This window comes from Mesoplodon densirostris, chromosome 6 (assembly GCF_025265405.1).
Source record: "Mesoplodon densirostris isolate mMesDen1 chromosome 6, mMesDen1 primary haplotype, whole genome shotgun sequence".
Classification (NCBI taxonomy): Eukaryota; Metazoa; Chordata; class Mammalia; order Artiodactyla; family Ziphiidae; genus Mesoplodon; species Mesoplodon densirostris.
Genome location: NC_082666.1, coordinates 25,963,653 through 25,991,645, shown reverse-complemented (window position 1 = coordinate 25,991,645; position 27,993 = coordinate 25,963,653). Strand labels below are relative to the sequence as shown.

General features: G+C 42.9%; 2 protein-coding genes across 2 annotated transcripts; one reads left to right on the top strand and one right to left on the bottom strand.

The window, feature by feature from the left end:
• Positions 1-7,944: 7,944 nt before the first annotated feature.
• Positions 7,945-16,517, bottom strand: SEC61B (SEC61 translocon subunit beta). Its single transcript, XM_060101885.1, has 4 exons — positions 16,408-16,517; positions 16,113-16,210; positions 11,177-11,278; positions 7,945-8,228 (listed from the first exon to the last, which is right to left on the bottom strand). The coding sequence occupies exons 1-4, from the start codon at positions 16,408-16,410 to the stop codon at positions 8,141-8,143; spliced, it is 291 nt and encodes a 96-aa protein (XP_059957868.1). The 5' UTR covers positions 16,411-16,517; the 3' UTR covers positions 7,945-8,140.
• Positions 16,518-16,801: 284 nt separating this feature from the next.
• Positions 16,802-27,147, top strand: ALG2 (ALG2 alpha-1,3/1,6-mannosyltransferase). The gene is made up of 2 exons (XM_060101059.1): positions 16,802-17,219; positions 19,666-27,147. Exons 1-2 carry the CDS (start codon positions 16,872-16,874, stop codon positions 20,566-20,568), a joined length of 1,251 nt encoding a protein of 416 aa, XP_059957042.1. The 5' UTR covers positions 16,802-16,871; the 3' UTR covers positions 20,569-27,147.
• Positions 27,148-27,993: the final 846 nt, after the last annotated feature.

Below are 27,993 nucleotides of genomic sequence, written 5' to 3'. Positions count from 1 at the left end.
GCAGAGATGGGGGGTGCACTTGGTGGAGAAGAGGAAACAGCAGACCGAGCTCGGCGGGTTGGGAGGGGCAGAGTGTTTGGCACTAAGGCAAGGTCTTTGGAAATTGGTCTCCTTGAGAGACCAGGTGTCTGGCTCTTCCAATTTGGGTCTAAATAGGCCACGTCCTAATGGGGACAAGCTCTCCCTCAGGAAAATAGAAGTATCTAGTTGGATAAAGTATAAAAAAAGCTGTGGGCTTGAAGTAGGGTGACCAGGTGTCCTGATTTTGCCCAGGACCGTCGCAGTTTTAGTACTCAGAGTGCCATGCTCTAGGAAACCCTCAGTCGAGGGCAAACTGGGACTGCTGGTCACACTAACATAACGGCAGATAGCCCTGGTTCCCAGCTCTGCTGTGCAGTCAGGAGCTCCATGATGCTGGGTGAGTCACTCCATCTCTGTGGGCCTCAGCTTTCTCACCTATAAAATGAGCTGTCCTGGGCACCCCAAAACATTAAAGAAGTTGCTATATGTCAATGTCTAGAACAATGTGCATGAAGAAAAGCTTGATAAATGGTAGTTGAACTGAGCAATATCAATAAAGAAAACATAAAATATTAGCAAACACAACCCAACAACACGTTAAAAAGTAAAACACCGTGACCCTTTCAGGGATTCCCCAAGACCACCCACATGTTCGTTGATTTTCTAGAATGACTCATAGGACTCAGCACATAGTTGTACTCACAGCACAGCTAAGGTTTATTACAGTGAAAGGATACAAAATAGGATCATGGAAGGAAAAAGACACAGGTGAGTTCTGGAGAAATCCATGCAGGCTTCCTATACTCTTTCCTTCCTGTGAGGGACACATCAAGCATGATCCTTTCTCTAGCAGTGAAGAATGCAACCATGTGTGCGATGTTTCTGCCCAGAAAGCCCATTAAAGACTCAGTGCCCAAAGATTTTATTGGCAGTGGTTGCCTAGGCACAACTACCAAAATTCCAGACTCTCAGAAGGAAAGCTCGTGTACAGGAGAAATCTCATCATCAATCAGCCTTAAATGCCGAGTCTGCAGACCACCAGCCAGGGGCCAACCGTAAAAACTGACCTCTCTAAAAATAGCAGTGTTCAGCCTGCTATGTTAACTCTTTATTACAGTGACAGAGTGGAGCTCATTCTAGGAATGCAAGGATAATACACATAAGTGAAAACTTGAATCTGGATACCCAAGCTGCTGTATATACCCTCAAATCCTGGCTGGGTGTGCCAGGCCTTCACTGGTCCAGGCTTATGGTTACTGTATGAATGCCATCCACTCTGCTAAACAAGCTCTGGTCACTACCAAATTCCCTGCCAAGAATTTACCACCAACCAAGGTCTTCTTGGTCTTGAGTCAGAACACTGGGGTTTTCTCAGTTCACCATGACATAAACAAGTCTCTGGACTAAACAATCCAAATAGAAATCGTGCTCACCTTGTGCATGAAATAGGCCATATTTACATTTACATTAAGACTATCCACTTCCGGTGACCCAAAATGCTTGTGTTTCCAATTTGGGGCACCACCTTTCTCAAGGTTAAGTTACCAGAGCAATGAATCAAAGTTTGCTGATTTCTTGCTCCGCAGGAGAGGTGTTAGAAAAATAGAAGTCATTCAAGCTAGTGGTGGGGAAGGGTTTCTGGAGTTTAGAGATCAAGAGGTTCCACAGCTGCTGCAGATGTGAGAGAACTAGGAAGACAGGAGGGAGGGTGGTGGTTAAAAACATCGCTGAGAATTACGGACTGCCTTCCCCTTTAGTATGTATTGGTTTGCTAGGGCTGCCATAACAAATACCACAAACGGGACAGCTTAAATGATAGAGACATATTGTCTCACAGTTCTGGAGGCTAGAAGTCCAAAGTCAAGGTGCTGACAGGTTTGGTTCCGTCCGAAGGCTGTGAGGGAAAGAGCCTGTTCCAGGCCTCTCTCCTTGGCTTGTAGATGGATGTCCTCAAGTTCACAAGGTGTTCTCCCTGTATGGCTGCCTGTGTCCAGACTTCTCCTTCTTAGAAGGATGCAATTCATATCAGATTAGGGACCATGCTCATGTCTCAGTTTAACTTAATTACCTCTGTAAAGACCTCATCTCCAAATAAGGTCACATCCTGAGGTATTAGGGGTTAGGACTTCAATATGTAAATTTTGGAGCACACAATTCAACCCATAGTAACTTGGGAAAATGTAAGTGAAAATCAGAATTACTTTTAAATAACTTTCATTGGAGGATTGTGTTTCTTTGCACAGTTGATTGTATTTGTACAAACAGTAGCCCAGGAATATTCGAGCTGTGTAGAACAGAAGAGAGTAATGGGAGGGTAGCAGGGAGGGGGAGGGTCAAGAGAAGAGGGGAAAGAAGAAAACGAAAAGAAAAGGAGGAGGAGGGGAATGGGAAGGAGGAAAAGAGGAAGAGCAGTGAGCAAGGTCAGACCATCAAGCCTGCACCAGGTTGAGATCGGTGAGAATGACAGCTCACCACTCACCTAAATTTGCTTTAATTTCGGTTTACTAAACGCACCAACAAGAAGTGCAAAGGATATGCACACATCACTACAAATGTTTGCTGGCCCCTCCCACCATCACTTGTGTCTCATAGAAGTGTTCGCAAGTCTGGTGGACCCGACAGCTCTCCCACGGTGGGACGTGTGCCGGCTAGAGCCTTTTACACCATCCGGATGGACAGACGTGGGGGAGTGCCAAGCCAGTATCTAATGGCCCACCCAGTAAGGGAATCCCTGCCAGCACAGTCGTGAAAGACTTGCAGCACCTTTCATGTTTTTATTGCCTCCTGGAGCTGACTGAAGATTTCAGTGCAGCAAGGCTACCACAAAAGGAAGTCTGACAAGAGTTTGTTTTGCTCATTCAGGCAGCACATGCTCTCTGAAAAGAGGTACTGCCTTGAGTCAAAGAGAACTGAAGGGAGAACCAGGACTCTGCAGGCTCTCAGGGCCTTCCACTCCACTGCCAGCTGACCGTGTGTACCACCAGGTCACAAATACACAAAATGCAAAGCCACCCAAGGCAGGTGGATTTCCCCAGATGCAGTGCAGAGACTGCAGAACAAATAGCACCATAGTTAAAGCTTCAAAGAGAAAGGGGGACAACATTAACACGCTTGTACCTGAGATGGGCCTGGAATAAACCCCACCGTGTGACTCGTGTTTTAGAGAGCTGGGACGCCCAGTCTGGGGCTAGCCAGATCTGCCATGGAGCAGAAGCAGATTATCCCGAGGTGATTCCAGTGCATGCTAAACTTTGAGAACCCCTGTTTAAATTCTACAGCCCAAACCAGTTTAGATAGGGCCCTGGGAGAATGAGCTTCCGTTTTCTTCCCAGCAACTACTGTCTGTTAGAACAGCTTGAGACCATAGGGACAGGCAAGAACAGGATTGACCACCTGCATCACCTATGACCAGCGTTGACAGGGAGGAAAACAAGTACTTCGCAGGGCTAATTTAACCCTCTTGTGTGTAATTCAAGTTCTTCTCGTGTCTTCATTTGCTTTGTGAGGTACAAACTTCCAGCCCTTTACCCAAATGGAGTGATCTAGACTGTGTATGACTACACCTTTGATTTCTATTCAGTTAATTTGCATGTTTTATTTTATCTTTAGCATGGGAAGGAGACCTAGTTGCCAGAGCGGCCAGGAATAGTATTTAAAAGTTTAGCCTTTACTTTAACCCTGGTTGGTCAATCTCACTGTGTTCTTGGCTCACCTAACATTTGTGGTCACAAGAATGCAAAACAGTGCAGTTCTGCTGGCTGCTTCTCCCTATTTTGTCTCTCCGTCAAGTCTTAGGAACTTGTTGACTTTCTCCTAAATTTACTAACATTATTCATTTTATTTTTAGTAGCTAACCTTGCTGCTTTTACTCCTCTCCCTTTCATTAACACTGACCCCTGAGCAAAGCCCATCACTTGGTTTACCTCGTTCCAGAGTCTAGCCTCCAGAGAGGTCTGCTGGCTTATGCAGAGGCCCTAAATAGGGCTCACAGTGCAGTTCGGAGGTGGGGCCCTGGCCTGGAAACAGGAAGCCTGGTTCTGGGCTCTGCTCTACTACAGACTTGCTGCACAATCTTGGGCAAGCCCCTCCTCTCTGGGGCCCCAGAACTCTGTTGTACAATGGGGAGAACACAGTGAACTCTCAGCCCTTCCAGCTAGAGTATCCCAGGGTTCCCCGGTCTTCCTCTGTTATACATGTGGCCATACAGTATAGATTTCCTGGAAGGTAGTTCCAGTTTTGCAATCCCTGGCACCATTGCCCACACACCATGAGCATACTGGTTCTTAAACTGTGGTCCCAACTACTGATTTCACCAATAGTTGAGGGGCCCTTGAGGGGGGTCCCTGCCTGGTTTCTCCATAATCACAGTTATGTAGGACTTGTAGCCCCAGTAGCCCCAAGTGGGACTAGGATCCTAACATCCAAATGCCTAGCCTTTTTAAGCAATGAGTCACCTCACCAGGTCATTTCTAAAACCCCAGTAGAAAGGCATATCACACAGTAATCAGTGTTTGTTGAATGAATAAACAACTACACTTTCTCTACAAACACAAGCATTCCATAGACTGAACAAAGCTCAGGACTGAAATAGAGAAACCAATTCCTTCTGCAGAACCAAAACCTCAAACTGAAGCTATGTAATGTCTGGAGTACACCAAATGATGGCGCTTCTCTTGCAGTTGTGTCATTTTTAAACCTCTGTGTGCAAGCTCTATTGTTATGACACCCTTCCCTAGCCCTCAACCCAAATACTTAATAATCCTATCTGTGTGACTCCAGTGGGTAAGTGAGAGATCTGGAGTTAAATCCCAGACCTTCCACCTACAAGCTGAGTGGTTTAAACTTCAGTTTCCTCTTGTGTAAAATGGGGCAAATAGTAAATTCCTCATTAGGCTGTTGATTTAATAAGAAACCTACATCTCCAAAATTACTGAGAATAAGCACGTGTTAACTGTTAGCTAATTAACAAAGCAACTCGGATCTTCTCATTTTAGTCTTCCTATTTGGTGGGAATTATCATATCTATAGTAATTTACAGCTGAGGAAAATGAGACCCAAAAAACAGAGGTGAGACACCCACGATCTCACAACTGGTAAATGGCAGGGCCAGCAGTTGAACCCAGGTCAGAAACACTTCCAAGCCTGGAAGATGGGGTAGTAAGTGCAGTAAGTTTAGACCTCCTAGTAGAGTCAAACAAACTTGGTCCTGGCCGAACTCCTCTCCTGCAGCACTTGAGGGGCGGGGCAGTGCCGCTCTGGAGTTCCTGTGCGTAGGAACACCACATACTGTACAGTATTTCCTGTTGAATGAAGCCAGCTTTGTCGACATTTTCATCCATGTTTAACTTGATGGCAACATTTGCATTTCAGAAGGTTTTTTTCAATTCCTCCTATGAGGACATTAGCACCTGGGGAAAAAAGTGGAGTCTAGACTAGGACAGGTGTGAAAACAGAAGGTATATAACGTGTTTCACCTCTCCCAGGAATAGATCTTTTCTCGTCTACTCTTTTACTGGAATGTGTTCAAGGCACTGTTGGGCCCAGAGATCTTAGTCTTTCCATCCCTCACTAGCCTCAGGGACTCTTGGGCGCTTTCCCTAATATGGTTGTTCCCCGGTGACTTAAAAGGCTCAGCTCAAACTGCAGTTATGATGTAATTCACTTTCCCAGTTTTAATCACTTAGAGCTTCTATTCAGCATGTGCTGGCTGTGTCCATTCAGTAATGGCTAGATTTTAGCCCATAGTCAAGGGAGCTTGAGGATTCTTTGGGCCAAGGTAGCCTCAATGCAGGTCAAGGTCTAATTTGTTAAGTTTTTGAATTTACTATAAATGGCTCATGATCCCCTAGGACTCAAGAAACAACAGTCTAGGAATCCCTATTTAAAAAGAAAGGAACATAAAATGTGATATATACGTAAGTGGAATATTATTCAGCCTTAAAAAGGAAGGAAATTCTGACATATGCTAAAACATAGATTAATCTTGAGGACATTATGCTAAGTGGAATGAGTCAGTCACAAAAGGAAAAAATATTATATGATTCCACTCATATGAGGTCCTTAGAAAGTCAAATTCATAGAGAGAAAGTAGAATGGTGGTTGCCAGGGGCTGAGGGGAAGGGGGAGGGGGAGGAGAGTTATTATTTACTGAGCTTAGAGTTTCAGTTTTGCAAGATGAAAAAGAGTTCTGGAGGTGGATAGTGGTGATGGCTGCACAAAAATCTGAATGTATTCAATACCACTGACTTGCACAGTTTAAAAACTGCCAACATGGTACTTTTTATGTTATGTGTATTTTACCACAATTTTTAAAAATTGGAAAAAAAGAAAGAGAGAAAAAGGAACAGCTTGAACACTAAGACTCTCAGCTATGGTATTAGCATTGTCTCATCAGAGCCAAAAACAGCTACATAATAAATGCTGTACATTTTTATGCCCAACCCCCAATTTTCCTTCTGCTGAATGAAGCATCTTGCTCTGCCACTGAAAACTAGCATTTTCTTATAAACCACTAGCTCAGAAAAGTCAGTGACTTTCAGCAATCAGTCCACTAGAGACCACTGCTAAGCAGAGGAGGCTAACAGCAGCACTGTGCAGTGAAGAGAGTGCTCCCCTTACAACCAAATAGCTCCCCCAAGTGGCTTCAGCTTCTCCCCCAAAGAAAAACAGACCCCTCCCACAGAGGAGCAGATTTCTTTTCCAAATTAAATGTGTAACTTTTAACTGTTATTAGTATTGTCAACATGAATATCAGAAAAAAAATTCCATTATAGATACTATCATCTTTCATTTCTTCCAAATGAAATTGACACTTTTCCCTCTGACTTTCAAAATGAAGATACTTATTTCATGCAATAATCAATTCCCAAGATAAAAGGGAACCAGTTTTTCATCATTTTTTTCCCCAATAATTTGCCATCTGTTAGGATTTACAAGAGCACACTCACCCATATATTGCCCTAGGAAATCATTTTTAAAGATACATACTTTCACCACTTAAATTTGGCACTTTGGACCTAAAATTACTTTTCAGCCAGGATTTAAGAAAAACACTTATGAAACTGTTCTAGAAATTTTTTTTAATAGGCTTAGAGAAAGATGTTTTCCAAATTATTGATTTTTTAAACTAATACACCTCTTCATCATTTTGTGATTCTGCTGGACAACTAGGGTGTTTTAAATGGATCTCAATCTTTAGAAATTGTGGCTTAGAGTCCTAGACTCTTGGAGTGTGCACCTTTGAGCTATTCTTGGTATTTCCTGTGGTCTACCAGAAAATGCATGCTCATACCCAGAAGGCAGCATAAGCTAAGTGAAACTTCAAAAATTTTTATTTTTGGTTGGAATTATATCAACTCAGTTTAGAAATGGTATCTCACACTGATTATTAAGGTCTTTAATTTCCAAAATGAAAACAAAATTTTATATATGAAATCCAATTTATCAAATGAATTCTTTCAAAAGGGGTTTAGCAACAAGTGATAAATAGATTGAAACCCCTCATCTACACCCACAGAATTAAGAACTGACAGAAAGAAGAGGCAAAAGTATTATGTATGGTTTGAGAGACAAAGAACAGAATGAGCAAACATTTCATCCAAGATTTCTGGATGATTTCTATGACGATTCCGCTGGGTACCAGCTGCCTTTGAACACAGATCTCCCTGATGGAGTCATAGGCACACTCCTTGAAAACCACAGAACACCCAAAATAACAATGACCAAGACAGAGATACCTAGAAGAAAACAAGCCAGGGCCACTGACAGTATCGTGCGTTTGAATGACTACATGGTCATATAAGAAACTGTCAATCCAACGAAAAAAACAATCTCCACAAAACGCTTTCTACATATTTACTTGTAAATCTAAAGGCAGAGAGACTAAGGGCCCTAGCAGCCAGGAATAAGCAATGAGACTTGGTATATGAATTTAAAAGTTTATTAGCCACAGAAAAAAAAATGATTCCTTAAAATCAATTTTCATTAAGTTCCCTGTAAAACAGTAAGCTTACAGAAAATTTCTTTCTCATGAACAGAAAATCACTATGCTTTTGGTCCAAGATATGTTGGTTTTTTTTCCTTTCTTCTTCAGATGACAGACAGATGGATGTAGCCGAATCTATGAACGAGTGTACTTGCCCCAAATGTGCAACATAAATACAGAAGCGATGAACAGAAGACTCATAACCAATACTGGAACAGGGCCACTGGAAATAAGAAAAGGCAGGCTTAGTTTCAGTAATAATACATTATTATATTTGTAATATTAAAGACTGCCTAGGGGAAAAGGGAGGGGAAAGCACCTAAGATCCATAGAAGAATATTATTTACATCATTTAAAAATATTCCAAAAATTATTACTGTGGATATTTTGAGGGTGACAGCATTGCGGTTATTTAGAAAGGAGGAATGCTTATCTTTTAATGAAACATACTAAAATATATACAAAAAAAGGATCTAACGTCTTAGAGACACTAGTCTCTTTAATTTTGTGCATTTGATATTCTCCATAATAAAAAGTAATTTTAAAAATTTCCCAAACTCTTTAAGTGCAAATGATCCAATTACCAAACTATTATTTCAAATTAATATTTTAAAGACCACCTTCATCGTCTAACTACAATAAACTAGGCATAACAAAGATGAATATCCCATTATAAGTTATGAAGCATTTTCAAATATATGATCCCATATGATTAACAAGCTCAAGACACAGGCGAAACAAATATTAATCTTATGAAATGAGAACACAGAGCCTAAGAACACAGAGCCAGAATGGAAAGGAGGGATCTGAACTCAGGTTTTCTGATTCCACACATAGTGCTCATTTTACTGCTTTACGGTTCCCATATTTAGGGGAGCAAACATTCTAGGCAACATTAATTAAGTTTGATTTATATTTAGTTTACTGTAGAAAGGAAGTATATTTTACTCATCAGCCCTTCCCTAAATCAAATGCTTTCCAGGTTGAGAATTAGTACATGGGTTTCTTACAGTTAGAACTCCTTGATTTTACACAACCTGTCAAAAAATACATTTATCAAATGAATTCTTTCAAAAGGGTAAGTTTAGCAACAAGTGATAAATAGATTGAAACCCCTCATGCTGTCAATGCTGATGTCAGTCAAAGGCCTCGTCTTTTTGACTCCTCTTGCCAACAACAGTTTTGGAGAATTCAAGATGTCACTTCACCTCCCAGGTACACCTGGGGGTGGACACAGGAAAAGACCCCAGGAATCTTTATAATTAGGGCAGTAGAGTAACCCAGTGGAGCAGGCGGTAACAAGAGTCCATTAGTGGACAATAATCAACGCACAGAGATCCAAGTCCTTGCTACACTATTTTGTTCTTCCAAAATTTGTACAATTATGGGAGTAAACAAACTTAAAAGTACCTAGGAAGAGTTCGTCATCACGATGCACTGGATCATACTGCCTTACTTTAAAGTGCCATTAGGTAACATCAGCCGTAAAGCATAAAGCTGAGAGTGCAGTGCTTAGAGTCCAAGCGCTGGAGTCTGGAAACCAACTCTGCCCCTCACAAGCTGTGACTGTGGCCCTGTGACTCACCTTCTCCAAACATCATTTTCCTCGTCTGTAAAGTGGGGATAATTACAGCACCTCTCTCATAGGGCTGCTGAGGTATTAAATATATTAACACACACACGGTATAGGCTTCTAGTAAGCTCTCAGGAAATGCTACTATTATCAACCTGAAAAAAAATTCTAACTCCCAGGAAGAGCCAACAGCAAGCTCCAAGGTGGTACCTGACTGCTCCGAGATGTGGATTTGAGGATACAATTCCCCAACTATGTCCTTTCACCAAAAACCCCTCTCTCTGGTATGGTGAGACTGTGGTTTATGACACTGCAAAGGAACCGCTTCTGTCGATTCCTAGGACTCACAACAGCAGCAAGCAAGCCTGGCTGCACAACAGCCCAAAGCGAGAACAAGCCAGATCCACCCACAAGAGAACAGTTGCTTCACCACCTCGTTAAGGGTTTAAAATGTTGTCCCCTGGATACCCTGAAGAGCAAGGGGCTTCAAAATTTGTCTCTGAAATACTCAGAAAAATTACCTCTAACAAGGACCAAAATGCTGCCAACTCACACGTCCCCAACCCCAAGGATTATTTCCTGAAATACATTCTCACCTTGTAAGTCTTCGTCATAACAGGGGGGAAAAAATCAATAAATAAAACAAAACCTCAAGAATTCTAGGGAAGTCTTTCTAAATTAAATTTGTGATCTAAGTCAAGCTACTGGTCAACTTAATTAAACTAATCCAGATAAATCTGATTTTGTCTCTGTTACCAAACAGGCAGAATGGAAAGAGCATGGAATTTAACAGTCCCAGAATATCTGGTTCCAGCTCTTGCTGGCTGTTTGTCTTTGACAAGTAGCTTTGCCTCTCTGAATCTGAGCTTCTGAACCTGAGGAGCTATACGAATGAGAGCTGCTGTGATTATTCCAATTCCTCATCCACTGGATTCAGTCAGGAAACAGCTGTAAGCAGTGGTGTCCTGGAGCCCACCTGGTCAGAAACCTGTGGGATTAGGTTTCACAGTACCAGAAAGTGAGGTGAGGCGTGGGGACAGGGGTTCCCCCAGATGCCCATATCCCATCACCTAATGAGCATTTGCAGGCCTAGAACTGGGGAAGTGATGGGGTCCAGTCACCACCCACCAACAGCAAGGAGGCCAGAGAACTTTCGGTAACACAGCCTAATGCAGAAACTCCCATTAGACTGCAATAATATCAGCTTACGCCTCCAGGAGAGCTTTGAAAAATCACCTAGCTCCTGTTCAAATGGTTACTCCTCTATTTCTCAGTGTGGGACAAGAACACCAAATGAAGAGCAATTTCACCTAATTAAACCATTTTCCCTCCAGTTCTCTCTATTCCCATCATTTATTCTGACAGAGCTACATGAAGATGTTCCCTTGCTTTCACTCAAACCATGAACAGATGTCATACCAGGCCCTAAACTAATTGGCTGCTATATGGACAAACCAAACCCCACCCACCCGGCACAAAGGAAGCTGCAGTGTATTATAGATCTCATCAAAGCAAACACCACTGGTGGCGGAAAGAGAGTGCTGCCAAAGGGCCCTGTGATTCTGGACAGAAACACAAGGTCTGCTTCCAGGACTTACACTTTGAGCCCCGGTGAATCTTCTGTGTAGAATCGCCACATCCCCCCAGTGCCTGCTGAGGTCGTGCGGCCTGTGCTCCTCGTTCCACAGCTGGCATTTTTCCTGTGAGAGAAAAAATGTTACAGATGGCCTTTTTTTGGAAACCCTTATCAGAGCATTATAACATATGCTACCATTACACTGGTAAAGAACCAAAAAATTAACTTTTTCTTTGCTAATACCTCCTTGCTTTTGCTTGCTTTTACTCCACTGACCATAACCAATAAGAACTGAGTACCCACCATACACTGATGCATACAATAACCCAGAAAAGTAGTTACCATCTCCATTTTATAAATGAGGAAAATGAGGCTCATAAAAGGTTAGGCAAAGTGCCAAAGACCACATAGCCAGCAGGCAGCCATGCTCGGCTGTGGACCCAGTTCTGACTTGAGCCCATCCACTTGCTCACACATATAGGCACCTCATTTGGACAGTGCACTTCAGTTTCACTTCACATGTATTTTTGTGAAGTCAAGTAAAAAACTCCTGCTTAAAAATACCCTGAATCCATATTACCTGATTTTTAAATGACTACTTTAAAATGTTTTAAAATTACTGTATTTTCTACAAAAAACATAAGTTCTAATTGTAATCCAAGTCTCAAAACAGAGTATATATTTTATGAAAAATTATTTTGCAATCTGTTTTCACTATTTTGATATACTGACTGTAGATCTTGGACAGAAGTAGGACGTGAAAAAATGCAGGAAACCCCCAACCAGAACTTGTCCCTCACAAGGGGATCAAGGCTTATGAAGTGAGCTGTGTGGTGCAGGCGGTCCTGGCACACAGAAGCAGCGAACAGCACTAATGCCACTGACCAGGAAGGGAGCCAGGGAATCCTTTCCCTCCTCTCCTGGGTCACTAGGAAACCCTCCCCAACAGCTATTCTCCCACACAGCACTCCTCCAATCCCACTTCTCATTTCCCCTCAGTGCGAAACTGGTACCACGTAAAAATAAGTAGTAAGTGTGAGACAGGTCAGAAGAAACCTTCTTCAGCCCATTTATCACCAACTCAGAAATTCCAGGGAAGGGGAAAGGAAGAGAGAGAGAAAGCCCTGTCCCGTCACTGCCCCTCGCCATTAACCAAATCCCAACACACCCTCCCTCAAAATCCCATTCCAGTTATCCGTGGACTGCTGGTTCTGGATTTTTGAAAAAAAGACGGCCATACAGGGAGAAACCAAAATACCCTATCCCCACCGTCTCTTCTTGCCTCCCAACTCTGGTTCCTAATCCCCACCTCACCCTACCACAGACTTTATTCCACACTCTGAATGCAAGAAGCACTGGTCTAGGGCTCAGGGAGCTTGCCCTGCTGCATGGAGTGGGAGAGTGGAGTCCCGGTTCCAGTGTGGGCTCCAGCAAAAAGAGCTAGAAATCTAAAAACAATTAGTGTCAAACGGTGATTTTGATGTACTGTACTAAAAAGATTACATTTCAGACACATTAATTATGGGCTACATGGTCACCTGGGAACTTGTAACTCCATCTGTATGACTGTTTCTATGGGAAAACTGATTGTAAACTGTACAGGGATTTACAGAGTAATTCATACACTTACAAGAGCTTTCACACACACACACAGATACACATCATCTAATTGGTGGAGTAGGTATGTGAAATTTTCCTTATTCATAAAAAGGAACTTGAGCTAGATGATAAACCCAATGTGGACATAAGTCATCGGCTGAGCCAAGACTAGGACCCAGGTACTTTCTACTATTCCCACACCCACCCAACTCCAGTTCCTGTCTTCAAAATCTCCAGGAGCCCCCCAAGGAATCAGTCTGTGCTCTTTGAAGATTTCTTACATCTGCTGGCACACGGACATAGCAGAGGATTCAGGCCACCTAGAAATACCAGAAATGTACTCAAAATACCTCCCATCCCCCCTACTGGGAAGCTAGGTAGAAGTTAACAGAGCCCATTTTAATCTCCAAAATTTCTTTTTGGGGTCTATTTTACCCTTTCTTTCTAACCACTGTGTAACTGCCTCCCTCCTCCTATACCCTAACGCAATGGTTTTTCGTAACCAACCTTTAACATACTTTGTTCTAACATGGTGGTCTTCTGGCTGTTCCTCAAAGAAGCCAAGCTCATTCCCACCTCAGAGTCTTTACACTTAACTATTCCTCTTGTCTAGGAAGCCTATTCCTCCCCGGACCGTTGCATAATTTGCTCCCTTGTCTCTTTTAGGTCTCTACTCACCTGTCACCTACTTTGAACACCCTATCCTCACCCACCCTCTAGTCTCCACACAACTTTATTTTTCTTCTTGGCCTTACTGCCTGAAATATTATCTATTTATTTGCCTTGTCTATGGTCTCTTACACTGGAATATAAGGTTCATGAGGTCAAACCCTGACTAGCTTGTCCACAGATACAGCCTCATGACTGGAACAGTACCTGGCATGTACCCTCAATAACTATTTGATGACTTCCTTAATACCCCAGCCAGTCCATCACCTTACTATGCCTGATTCCCATTAATCCTGAACACTAGAGACTGTCATACAGAGTGAAGTCAGAAAGAGAAAAACAAGTATCGTATATTAATGCATATATGTGGAATCTAGAAAAATGGTGCTGATGAGCCAGTCTGCAGAGACAGAGATGTAGAGAACAAACGTACGGACACCAAGCGGGGAAAGCGTGCGTGGGGGGGCGCTGTAATGAATTGGGAGATTGGGATTGACATGTATACACTAATACGTATAAAACAGATAACTAATAAGAACCTACTGTATAAAAAGAAATTCAAAAAAAAAATCCTGAACACTGCAGCATTTTAAGGCTTTACAGTTTACAATGTGTTATTGCTCCTTTTCATCCTAGCAACTTCCTTTTATACAGTAGTAACAGAGCAAGGACTCCAACCCTGGCCTGACCTTAAATCCCATACAGTTACTTCTCAAGGTTCTACTTCTATTACCTCACTGAACATGGAGACAGAATGCAAATCTGTGGACTACATAATCCACAGCACTATTATTAACTGTTAGCTTCAACTTTTTCTTACAGACTCACAAAGAGGGAATATATTCTTGAACAGTCAATACCTATTACATTACACTCATGAAGTAACACTTAGAAGAGTACCAAGATTCTAGAAGGGAACTCTGTAGGGTCTCTCAGTACATAGAACCGTGGTCTGTTGAGTTACATTGGCCCCAGCGGTAGTGAATTCTAAAAGACGACATCAACACCCCCAACTTGATAAACTGCATCTGTCCTCAAATGTTTGTTTCTCCATTTCACTTGTGCAGCAGTTATTTCAATTTTATTTATTAAGTAAACAGTTATTTCATTTATTTGATAAACATATGATTTCTCTTTTTTTTAAGCGTTTTCAGATGATCAGACTTCTCTGCCACAGTGTTACCAATTCTCCTTAACTAGACCCACTCCCCAAGGAACTGTACCAACAGGACAGGTTTTCCATTCCAGCACAAAGAATCTTTGAAATCCAGGGTGGGAACAAGACAGCACCCCAAGCCCAAATAACCTACACCACAGCCTGACACACTTTCCAGCTGGTCCATCCCAGCCTTACCTTGAACACCTTGATGACAGGGAACTCACAATCATTCAGGGTCATCTTAGCATTTCTCACAGTTCTACTGGAATTTTTTTTGCTCTGAGACGAAATCTGTCTCATGTAAGTTCAAATCATCAGTTTTAGATTTACCTACTGTACCAACAAGAGAAGTCTCATCCCTCTTCACATCCTTGAGAATAGTTTTCGTGTATCTCTTCAAGGTCTTTTCCTCTCTAGATAAAACCCCCACTGGTTCCTTCAAAACAATCCCAAGATTACAGGGTGGCTTGGTTCCTTCCCTCACTCATCATTTACTGTGTCAGCCTTATGGTAGGATAGAGCTGATGGGCAGTTTTTGTCAAAGTCTAATGAAGGAGATAAACATGGAAACATAAATGCTATTAGAAGGGTGTGAACAAAATGCTTGGGAGTAAAAGAGAAGACTAGTAGCTGCTGTTGCCTTTGGAGTCAGGGAAGGCCTCAAGAGGAAATAACCCCTGAGCCTAGTCTTGGAGAATATACACAGATGGCCAGAGGGGTGGGGGTTGGGGGGGGGTGTCTAGTGAGTTCAGAAAACAGTAATAAGCTCACTGTTGCTGGATCACAGGAGAGAGAAGAAAAGCGATTAGGCTGGGGGGAAAAAAACCCCACCACCAAGAGCTTTGGTAACCCTCTCCCCCTCCCCACCGTGTTTAAGTTCAGCAACAAGAAACTAACCAGCAGTGTGCCAGAATCAGAGCAGAAATTCTGCTAGATATGAGAAACTGAGGGCTAAACTGAGGCAGGAGAAATGGAGAAGGAAAGAACGGATGAGAAGTTCTTCATGTACAATATAAACGTACTGGATAAAGACAGCATTAAAAGAATCCAAGATGACGCTTAAGTCTGGCTTTGGGTGAACGAGTTTACAGCAGTGCTATATGGACGTAGGGAGATATAATTGGGGGCGGGAGCTGAGGTGTGAAAGGAAAGACAGAACTGCGCATTAGACGAGTCATGTTAGACCGAGTGTGTATGGGACTTCCAGATAGAAATGTGAGTGGAGAGCTCAGGTCTAAAGACACCAGTTCAATGACGTCGGTTTTCTCAGTGCTGTCTATGACCTTACTCCAGTTTAACTTTCCTTTTTCAAGAGTGGTACTCAAAGCTGAGCAATGCGAAGAAAATATTGCCTCCCTCTCGAGACGCAAAAGACCAAGAAGTCTTTAACTACCCCTACGGCCACATCACAGGCAGCTAACTCGTTTTGCCCTTACGAATCTTAACATCCTGGGATCTCCTTCTCAGGACCAACGAATTATTGGGCCCTGTCCCTCGGAGCCCACAGCCGAGAGGGTCGCAAGATCCTTACCTCTGCCGGACTGTGGATCCCGCCGCCCGGGCGGCCACTGCTTTGCTGGGAGAGCGCCCTGAGGAGCCCACGTTAGTGCCACTGGGGGTCGGACCAGGCTGTAGAGGGAGACAAGGAGAGAGACTGGTGAGCGCCGCCGGCCGGCCCCCAGACCCCAGGCTCTGACGGCCGAGACCGGGACATGCACGGGGGGCTAGGGAAAACAAGGGAGCCGCGGAAGTAGGACAAAGCGTAAGGCAGGAATCTCGGCGCCTGGGAGAAGCCGGGACAAGGAGGGACGGCTGGGGCCACAAACCATGCTGGAGACAGGAGGGTGGCAGGAAGCTGAGGTGGACAGCGGAGAAGCGGTGGAGCCTGTAGGCCGGAGGGACCGACTCAGGTCCCGCCCCCAGACCTGCTGGCAGGGTCCTCGCTGACTCCAGGGACGCTTGGGCTGTCCTAAGATATGCCTGTAGGAATTTTGCAAGAGGAGACCCTGTGAGCTGCTGTATGGGAATTACAGACCTCATGTATTTTTCCTTTGGATCACAGCGTCCTTCCTAGAGTCCAGTATCAACCAATAGGAGGATCTAGCCATGATGAGACGAGAAATTTCCTCCGGCAGTTACTAGGCACCCACAGATTCGCGCTGACGTGACCTAACCGACGCACGCGCCGCGGGGCGTGGTCGGTTCCCGTTTAGGGCCAGCTGGGAAGCTGGAGGAAGGAGCATGTGCGGAAGCCCTTAAGCGTGCTAGGTGAAGGTGCGGCTCCCGGGCTATGGCGGAGGAGCAGGGCCAAGATGAGGACCTGGGTCCTAAACCGTCCGTGTTGTTTCTGCACCCGGACCTGGGTGTGGGCGGCGCCGAGCGGCTGGTTGTGGACGCAGCACTGGCGCTGCGGGCGCGCAGATGTAGCGTGAAGATCTGGACGGCGCACTACGACCCCGGCCACTGCTTCGCGGAGAGCCGCGAGCTGCCGGTGCGCTGCGCCGGGGACTGGCTGCCTCGCAGCCTGGGTTGGGGCGGCCGCGGCGCCGCGATCTGCGCCTACGTGCGCATGATCTTCCTGGCTCTGTACGTGCTGTTCCTTGGCGACGAGGAGTTCGACGTGGTAGTGTGCGACCAGGTGAGGTGGCCACGGCCGGCCCTCGCCGCCCCTCTTTTTCTCACTACGGAGGGCGCGCCGTATGACCTCTGCTGACCTCTCCCTGTCTGTGGTTCGGAAAGATCGGAACTGATCTGGAGAGATCAAAGCGGGAGTGAGATTGTGGTTCTCAAACTTTAGTGTGGACCCGTTAAAGTGGCAGATTGCTTGGCCCCACCCTCAGGTGTTTTTATCCTGGGACCCTGAGGTGGGGCCCCGAAATATGCATCTTCACTGGATAATCGGGAGATTCTGAAGCATATGGGCCTTGGTGCTCTCTCTAAGAAACGCAGGCATTAGAAGTCAGCCTTCAGTCATGTTTTGTATGGCTTCCCTGTTTTGCATTATTCCTCTTGACACTAGTTCCAAGCCACATGCATCCCACTGTAGCATTTGCTGTCAGGCCACTCCGCTCCTCAACAGTGTCATGTGTTTAATAAAACCCTAAGCTAAACATGTCATGTCCCTATCAAAACTTTAACATGGCTCCCCATTAGTCTTTGGAGAAAAGTCCAGGCTCTTTACCTTGGTAAATAATGTCCACCTGGATATGGGCTCTAGCTAGTCTAGACTCTTGCTGTGTTCTTTTTTTTTTTCCCAAAAAATATTTATTTTAAAAAGTAACACCTACTTAGGACTAAAAATTCAAATAATAAGAAAGACTAGAATGTAAAAGCCCCATTCCGATTCTACTCCCTAAAGATAGCCACTGTTAACCGTTTCTTCTGTATGTTTTCAGAACTTGTCTTGTGGCTATACCAGCATATGATGTCTGTTCATAGATACATCTTATTTATAATAATTAGGATTATGACACACCTACTATTGGACAGCTTGCTCTTTTTCACCAAAAATTTTTACTTGGGACATCCTTACATATCAATATTAGAGATTCACTTCATTCTTCATAGTGGCTGGAAAATTTGCTTTTGTTTGACTGTACCATCATTTATACATTCTTCTGCTAAAGGACAGTATCAGTGTGACCAGTTTTTTGCGAATAGATCAGTGTTGTAATGAACATCTTTATGCCTTTTTTTTTGTACTTCTGCAAGCATGGTCTTTGAAATTCATAGAAATAAAATTGGTAGGTCAAATTGGTAGGTCAAAGAGCTGTACATCTTAAATGTCAATAGCTTTTGCCAACTTTGCCTTCCAAAGAGGTTCTGTCATTCTACTCTCCCACAGTGATAGAGCCTGTTACTCCATGCTTTTGTGCACATTGGATGTTATCAGCATTTTAATATTTGCCAAGCTAATAGGTGGAAATGGCATCACGTTTGTATTTGTATTTCTTTAATTATTACTCCTGAGTTACTTTTGATCATGCTTGCTTGTGTACAAGCTATTTCTTTTTGAGAAACGTGGGCATTTGCCCAATATCCTGCATGTGTAAAATTAGTCAGTAAGCATTAGGCAGCTGAGACTGTAGTGGATAGAGAAAAAAACGAGCTTGGAAGTGGGAGACCTGGATTCAAGTTCCATATCAGCTATTTTCTATGTAGCTTTGGATAAATCCTTCAATATCCCTAAAGCTCACCTTTTTCAGGTGTTAAGTGAGTCGGAGATTGACTTGTAAAGATTACCCAACAGGAAAGTCTCTAGTAATGATTATGGTTAACATTTCAATAAATACTGAGCACATAGTGTGTGCTAAATTCTTACATGTTTTACATGCACCAGTGCATTTAATAATGACAAAAATTATATGGGTTTTTTTTTAAACTGGAATTGTCACCAATTTACAGAAGAAACTGAGGCCCAGAGAGAGAGGTATATATTACTTGGTCATGGTCACACAGCTAGCTAGTAGAGCTGAAATTCAAACCCTGTCGATCTTGATTCCAGAGCCTACACTCTAAACTACTGTAGTTCATTCATTCACTTCCTTAGGTCGAGGAAGATACTGGAGTGGCTCTGTCCAGTGTGGTAGCCACTAGCCATAGGTGGCTATTGAGCACTTGAAATGTGGCTAGTCTGAACTGAGATGTGCTGTAAGTGTAAAGTACACATCTGATTTTAAAGATATAATGTGAAAAAGAAAGAATAGAAGATCTCATCAACTTTTTAAGTATTAATTACATTTTGAAGTGATAGTATTTTAGATAAAATACATTAAAATTAATTTAACCTTTAAGAAGCTGTTAGTGTAGTTACTAGATTTTTATTTCCATTGGACAGTGCTGTTCTAGAGGAAACCACTGGACTTGCAGCTTTAAATATTTAGCACATATCCAGAAACTGTCTACCAGCCTTCTGTAAACCAGGCATTTTACCAGGTGAGAGTCTGGGGGCATACAACGCAGAACTAGACATTGCCCATGAAGGGCCCACAGACTAGCAGGCAGGGTAGGTATCTGTTTCTTTGATTTGGTTGAAGTTTAGTTGACCAGTCACTTCATCTGCTGTTGATTTTTGCTTTGGCTAGGTGTCTGCCTGTATCCCAGTGTTCAAGCTGGCCAGACGGCGTAAGAAAATCCTGTTTTACTGTCACTTCCCAGATCTGCTTCTCACCAGGAGAGATTCTTTTATTAAACGCCTATACAGGGCCCCAATTGACTGGGTAGAGGAATACACCACAGGCATGGCAGACTGCATCTTGGTCAACAGCCGGTTCACAGCTGCCATTTTTAAGGAAACGTTCAAGTCCCTGTCTCACATAGACCCCGATGTCCTCTACCCATCTCTGAATATCACCAGCTTTGATTCAGCTGTTCTTGAAAAGCTTGATGACATAGTCCCCAAGGGGAAAAAATTCATACTCCTCTCCATCAACAGGTATGAAAGGAAGAAAAATCTGACTTTGGCACTAGAAGCCCTAGTAAAGCTGCGTGGAAGATTGTCATCCCAAGATTGGGACAAAGTTCATCTGATCATTGCAGGTGGTTATGATGAGAGAGTCCTGGAAAATGTACAACACTACCAGGAATTGAAGAAAATGGTCCAGGAGTCTGACCTAGGCCAGTACGTGACTTTCCTTCGGTCTTGCTCAGACAAACAGAAAATCTCACTCCTCCACGGCTGCACGTGTGTGCTTTACACACCAAGCAATGAGCACTTTGGCATCGTTCCCTTGGAGGCCATGTACATGCAGTGCCCAGTCATTGCTGTTAATTCAGGTGGGCCCTTGGAGTCCATTGTCCACAGCGTCACAGGGTTTCTGTGTGAGCCTGACCCAGTTGACTTCTCAGAAGCAATAGAAAGGTTCATCCATGAACCTTCCTTAAAGGCCGCAATGGGACTGGCCGGAAGAGCCAGGGTGAAAGAGAAGTTTTCCCCTGAAGCATTTACAGAACAGCTTTACCAGTATGTCACCAAACTGCTGGTATAATCAGACTTTTTTCAGGTCTTTATGCTGTATTCATTAACATCACATTTGTAGATTGTTGACCCAGTTTTGAAACCAAAGGAAAAAAGCCTAGTATCTAGGGCAGAAGAGATTTTTTTTTTAACATACTTGAATCTTGAATCTGAATCACCTTCCTGTACCCCATATCTCCCAGTCTGCTTTTTTAGAAAAAAATAGTATCTTTTAGGCTGTAATAATTCTGAGTCTTACCAGTGTTGATTAAGATGTAAATATGGTACAATTTCACATTCAGCAGAATATTTTGATTACATGTTCTCTAGATTGTTGCTCTACGTATAAATTTTGAGTTATTTTGTGCCTTATTTGGTTTTAACACTTTAAGTGTATCATCATCAAAGTTGATTAATTTGGCTTCATGGTGTAATGAGAAGACACTTAACTGTAGTTTCCAGAATCAGTCCACCTCAGTGTTCAGTGACCTCTGTTAGGAAATTTTTGTTAGTCATACCTTTGCCTGGATCCATAGCAAGAATGCCTTGTATTTTTTTTTTTAACAAAGATGATTTGTTGTGTTTTTGCACACAGACATGACAATAAATGATGTTTATCATAGGAGGAGACAAAATACTAGATTTTGGCCTCTGTGATCTATTGTGGTGGTGTTAGGACTGTAGACAGCCAAGCCTGAATCAGAAACTAGAGTTAACTGGATATTGGAATGAATGGCTATTGTCACGTGTGCAGTGTGCATCTTGGTTAGGGTTTGTTTCCTAGTGTTATCTGAGTCATCGGCTTCATTAATATTTGTGTTTTATTAAGTAAGCGCCTGCTAAGTATAAGACACAAGTGCTTTTTATCCTTCAAGGCCTGCCTCATGCCACTGCTGTGAAGCTTTCCTTGACCCTCTACCCAGCTCCCGAACTGGAAGTGACCTTCCCCTTCCACTTTCTCTGACCTTCTGGTGGCACTGACCAGTCTTAGAGTTCATTATTTACCTATTGGTCTAAGTACAAATAAACGTAAAGCACTTTCCCACATATCCTTAAAGCTAAATTCATTTTCAGAAATAGCAAAGATCACTAGCCAAAAGTTCCACATTAATCAACTCTAAGAGCACAGACTTGAGAGCCTAACAGCCTGTGTGACTTTGCGCAAATTGCTTAATCTCTGGGCCTCAGCTTCTTCATCTGTAAAGTGGAGTAACTACTCTTGTACTTTCCTCATAGGGTGGGTGTGATGGATTACCATAATATATGTAAAGTACTTAAAATAGTGGTTGGCACATAGTATGGGCTATATAAATACTAGCTATTTTGCAATTTAGGGTTATCAAAAATCACTATCGAAGTTCCGTGTGGTTTCATGCTGCACTACTGTATTGTCCTTTGGGGTTCTTTAGAGCATGAAGTTTCAGGTTGTGATTTATCACGTCAATCTATACCACAGGAGTATTTTATTTTGTTTTATTAATGTTTAAATCACTACCAAATTTAATGTTGTCAGACTTAGTATTCATTAACATTTCATTACATTTGGAAAGATTGGTTTATCGCAGGAGCATTTTAGTGAAATGAAATGACTGTACCAGTAAGGAGTTCGCTAAAATGAGAGTGTCAGGTTTATTGAGTCTTTTATGGAATGAAAAGTTCAGTTGAGTTCTCTTTCCTTTGGCGTTGTGAAAGCTTGCCATCCAGTAAAGTAGCTCATCCCATCTTTTGTGGCTTGGTGCATGTATTTCTCAGGGAACTGCAGCCTTTCCAGAAAGGCCTGATGGCTCTGACCACTGGGTTTAGGACAGACAGACTCAGTCATGCGCTGAGCCATAACTGATGCTTACCCATTCCAAGCACTAAAACTTTTGCCTATTTGACCATTTTTATGCAGATCCTTCCAAAACGGGCTACCTGGGTTCATGGGCCTTAAGTTTAACTTCCCTTCATTGTCTGAAGTCCCAGCAGGTGACAGTAAGACCACAGATCTGGAAAGGATGCAAAGCCCTGCCTGAGCTTCCAGCCTCTGGTGCATCTTGGACCTAGGATGGAGCTTTGCCCATAGGAGGTATTCACTGCTTCCAGAACTAAGGTGAAGTTAGGGGAAATAGAAGCATGGAAGACTGAAGTGAACTGTCCAGGACCTTAACAGAGGTAATTCTTCTGGCACTTAACTGTGGGCCATGAGACACATATCAGACAACTCATTTCATCCTAACAGTTCTATGAGGTGTCGGTACTCTTCCCATTTGAGATGAGTACGGTTAAGCAGTTGCCTGTGTCACACAGCCTGGAGGGATGGGCAGTGTCTCAAGGCTTTGATTCCAAAGTCCAACCACATTACCGTTCTTCAGCCTGCCTCCGCCCTGACCAAGCTCCTTGTGTGTGTATTCAGTCAAAAGTCCTCTACCCAACGGCAGGAACACCTGTTCAGGTCCTCAGGTTTAGACAGACTTTGTTATTCATTTTACCTTTTCATCTTCAGAGCAGTCTTGTGAGGTGGGTATGATTGTCTCTCATTTTATACACAAAGAAGCTCAGAGAGATGAAAGACTTGCTCAAGGGCACAATTGAAAAGTGAGTGAACCAGGATTCAACCCATGGTTACCTGATCCATCCAGGATGGCACATACCAGAATTTCTCAGCCAGCTCCCCTTGACAACCATAAATATCACACGTCCTTCAATACTTTATGAAATTCAACATAAATATAGCATTCTTTGAGTCAAATCAAAGCTGGGGTACAGGACACTTTTCTGTCTTCAAATTAGTGCTCTGACCCTAAAAGAGGTCCTGATGTCCCACACCCACCCCATTGCCCTATCCCAACCCCGTGAGAATTGCAGCTTGGAGGCCATGCCACCTCCCCTCACTGTTGCAGACATTGGGTCATTCAAAGTCCTAGTGGAGTTATCGGTCATTTCCTTGCACAAAGCAGAAATGCAAGCTGATGTAACTCAAAAGGTTTTAAGAGTTGGGTGTTTGAAAAAATCCACACCAGAAAATACTTTCACATCCCCACCCCCATCCAAGGATGGGTGAGCTGGAGACGGAAGCTTCTTTCCCATGCACTTTCTTTCAAAGAGGTCACTGTTTTCCTCTGTCGGCTCGCTCACCTGTGCACATGGATGCAACCCCTGACCCTTCACTGCCTTCCATGGATCACCAGTTAGCTCAGATTACACACACACACACACACACACGCACGCACGCGCGCACGAGATGGAGGTGGGGCTGGAGGCATGTACTTAGAAAAGACATCCATTCACTCAGCTGATGGGGAGCAGTATTGCAGTTCTTCCTGTTTAGAAAGGATCTAATGACTAATGATACTGAAGCCCTATTTGGACAGCCTTTAGAGTTGGCAAAGCCCTTTCCAGGTTGTATCATTTGCCCTTCACAGCGTCATTCCAGGCAATTATTGTAGCTCTGCTTACTGTTGAAAAGCTGAGGCTTACAGCCAGGAAGCCCTGGACCAAATCAACAGTTCTTTCAGTTGTACTACAGATGCCTCATCAGTAAATGCCTCACCACCTTCTAACGGGCCCAGTGTGCCAGTTTCTCTTTTACTGTCTTCTCCTTCCATAAAGAAAATGAGGCACCTGGACACTCCACTGCCCTACTCTCTGCCCATCCCCCATCCCTGTTCATGACCATCAGCCCTTCTCTGTCCACCTCTGCCAACATCACTAACTCCTGTGACTTCCCTTCTTTGCATTTCCAACTCCCAGAATCAAGTAGACTCAGAGCTGACTAGGACCCCAGAGATCACACAACCTAATTTACTATTACACAGATGGGAAAACAGGCCCAAAAAGAGAAAGGGACCTGCCTGAGGTCACACAGAGGGACAATTGCAGCCCTCCTCTAACTTCATTCTGAAGCCCCTCACGCCACCTCTACTTTGTCCAAAACCCCTTATATCGTGCGACTTCCTTTGAACTTCTTACTGCTTCATTCCTAACCTCAGTCCCCTGCAGCTCTGTCCCCAACAGCCTGTGAGGGTGCCACCACCCAGACACCAGTGCTCTCCTGCCTGCTAGCTGAGGGGTGGGGAGCTTTCTCAGTGACAACTGTCCTCTGATTAAACAGCAACCCTTGGCAGTGGAGGAGATAGGGAGAGATTTTACCACGCTGCCTCCGAGCCAAGGGGCTGCTAGAGCCAGCACTGTGTCCTTGTCCAGCGGACTGGGGATTGTGTGGAGCTCACAGTAAGGGTTAACTGGCCTTGTGACCCAGAAACAGGACCACAAGCAAATGCTGAACTGTCTTGTAGGAAGCACTATCACTAGGCTAGCCACTGATGTCATTTGAGACAAATATAGCCTAGAAGTCTCTCAGGGGTTGTGTGTATGTATGTGTGTGTATAGGTATGTGTGGGTGTCTGTGTGTGTTGGGGTTTTTGGGGGGAGGGCACAGGTGTAGCACAGGTGTGACTTACCTTTGTGACCTGCCACTCACCCAAGAAATTTACAGGCAGAATCAGAGCAGACTGCTAAGTTGATGAAGTCAGATTGGCCTTTGCTTTTCTGTGTTACTTAAACTAGTATTTCAGGGTTCCATAACTATTGAGAAGGTGTCCTGATGGTGACAATTCTAAAGTCTAGGTTTCCTTATCTATAAAATGGGTATAATCAGGTTCTAAGTAGCCCACCCCATAGGGAGGTTGTGAAGAGAGTGAGTGAGAGGACTGAATCAGTATATGAGTGAGACAGAGGATGTGAAGCTGATGTGTAAACTGTAGAGTGCCATGAGCTTCTTAGGGATGAAGGCCGTCTTTCACAGGTCAGGATGAATTGCCCCTGCCTGTTGGGATCCCAGTAAGAGTAGCATTGGAAGTCTGCCTTCACCATAGAAAGTCACACCATGGGGAGATGGACAGAATGTTTAAGCAACCCCAACAAGTAGTATTTCCCTCTCAGTTTGTGGATTGTGTAACTCAATATCAGGTTTCCCAGCAGTCAGGACAGTGTGGTACTGAAGTAAGGATGCACAAATAGATCAGTCCAACAGAATAGAGTTCTAAAATAAATCTGCACATATGTGGGCAGTTGATTCTTGCCAAAGGTGCCGAGGTAATTGAATGGGGAAAAGATAGTCTTTTCAAGAAATGGCGCTAGAACAGTTGGGTATCTGTATGAAAAAAAAAAAAAAAAGAACCTCAGCCTTTACGTCACACTATTTACAGAAATGAACTTGAAGTGTATCATAGGCCTAAACGTAAAAGCTAGACTGCAGAAGTTAGAAAAGAAAATGGAAGAACATCTCCATAATCTCAGGGCTAGGCAAAGATTTCTTTGATAGGACACAAAAAGCACAAAGCATAAAGGGGAAAATTGATAGGTTGATTTCATCAAAATTAAAAACTGCTCTTCAAAGGACAGTGATCTTTTTTAAAAAAAATTAAAGAACAAGTAAGTCACAGCCTGGGAGAAAATATTTAATATATCTGGTAAAGATCTGCATCCAGGATATGTAAAGAAGTCTTACAACTCAATAGTAAGAGAACAAACAACCCACATTTTTTAATGGGCAGAGATTTGAATGGCCATTTCACAGAAGCTATACAAGTGGCCAATAAGCCCATGATAAGATGTTCAACGTCACTGGTCATTAAAGATATGCAAATTAAAACCACAATGAGATATCAGTGCACACCCATAAAATGAACGACTCAGTAAAAATGTTGGTGAGACTGTGGAACACCTGGAATTCTCACACGTTGCTGATAGGAATGGAAAATGGAGTAAACTCTTTGAAAAACAGTTTGATAGTTTCTTACAAAATTAAATGTGACACTTACCACACGACCCAGCAATTCCACTTCTAGATATTTTGCCTAAAATAAGTGGAAACATATATCTAAACAAAGACTTACTCAAATATTCATACCAGCTTTTTCCATTAATAGTCAAAAACTGAAAATCTAAGTGTCCATCAACAGGTGAATGGATAAACAAATTGTGGTACATTCATACGATGGGATACTTCTCAGCAATAAAAAGGAATGAAATGCTGATAAGCACAATGATGTGGATGAATCTCAAAAACATGCTGAGTGAAAGAAGTCAGACACAAAAGAGTTCATACTGTGTGATTCCATGGATGTGAAACCTTAAGGAAAGAAAAAGCAAAGCTAATCTATAGTGACAGAAAGCTGATCACTGTTTGCCTGTGGCCCAGGGAGAGAGAGAGATTGCCTAGGAAAGGGCACAAAGGAACTTTTTGACATGATGGAAATGTCCTATATCTTTATTATGGTGGTGGTTATAATGGTGTATAAATATGTCAGAACTAATCAAATGTATGCTTAAAATGAATGCATGTTATTTCATGTAAATTATACCTCATTAAGTTTTTTTTTAAAAAAGCACAAGTGATGTAGTCCCATTTTTATAGAAAAGGTTTTCTAAATGAATAAATGTGAGAATATTTATATATATATATATAATTATAAAAGTTTCTAATAGAATATACGCCAAGGTGATAACATTGGTTGTCCCCAGGTGGGTGTGATTAATCTGTAGGCATTAAATTTTTCTTTTGTTTGCTTGTATTTTCTGATACGCCATAAGCTGATTTTTCTCATAAGATAAAAAAATTCAAACATAAAAGCATAAAATAATCTTATTGGTCACTTATGTTCTTACAGTGTATTTTTAGACATTTGTGTTACCAACTATTGCCCTATCTGGGAAGTATCGTCTGTTCTAATTAATCCCTTATTATTATATATTATGATTGCTCCAACTGTTTGCTACTACAAGCAACCTAGCAGAAAAATAATTGACTTTAAATTCTAAAAGTAAATATTTAAAATTTTAAAAAGCAAATACAAGGAAAAAATCTGGGCTTCCCTGGTGGCGCAGTGGTTGAGAGACCACCTGCTGATGCAGGGGACACGGGTTCGTGCCCCGGTCCGGGAAGATCCCACATGGCACGGAGCAGCTCGGCCCGTGAGCCATGACCGCTGAGCCTGCGCGTCCGGAGCCTGTGCTCCGCAACAGAAGAGGCCACAACAGTGAGAGGCCCGCATACCGCAAAAAAAAAAAAAAAAAAAAAACCAAGGAAAAAATCAGAAAAAAGTAGACATATGAAAAGGTTGCAAAACTGCCTAGCAATACACCAAAAAAAATAGTAATTTTCAAAAAAAAATCACTAACTGATGACATTTATTTTCAAACCAAATTACCATGTTGTCCAGCTTGCTTTCAGCTTAATTATATGCTCCCTTTCATTGTGGGACCTGGGAACCTAACTTAACACTTCAATTCAATAGACTAATACAATATCATATGTCAGGACATACCACTATTTTAAAACTTGAACAAGGTAACTGTATTAGCCAGAACTCTTTTGGTTGCAAGTGACAGAAACCCAATTGTAGCTAATGCAGAAAAGGGAAATTTTTAGAAAGCTACAGGGATAGATGATTCAAAGAAAAGTTACATAACT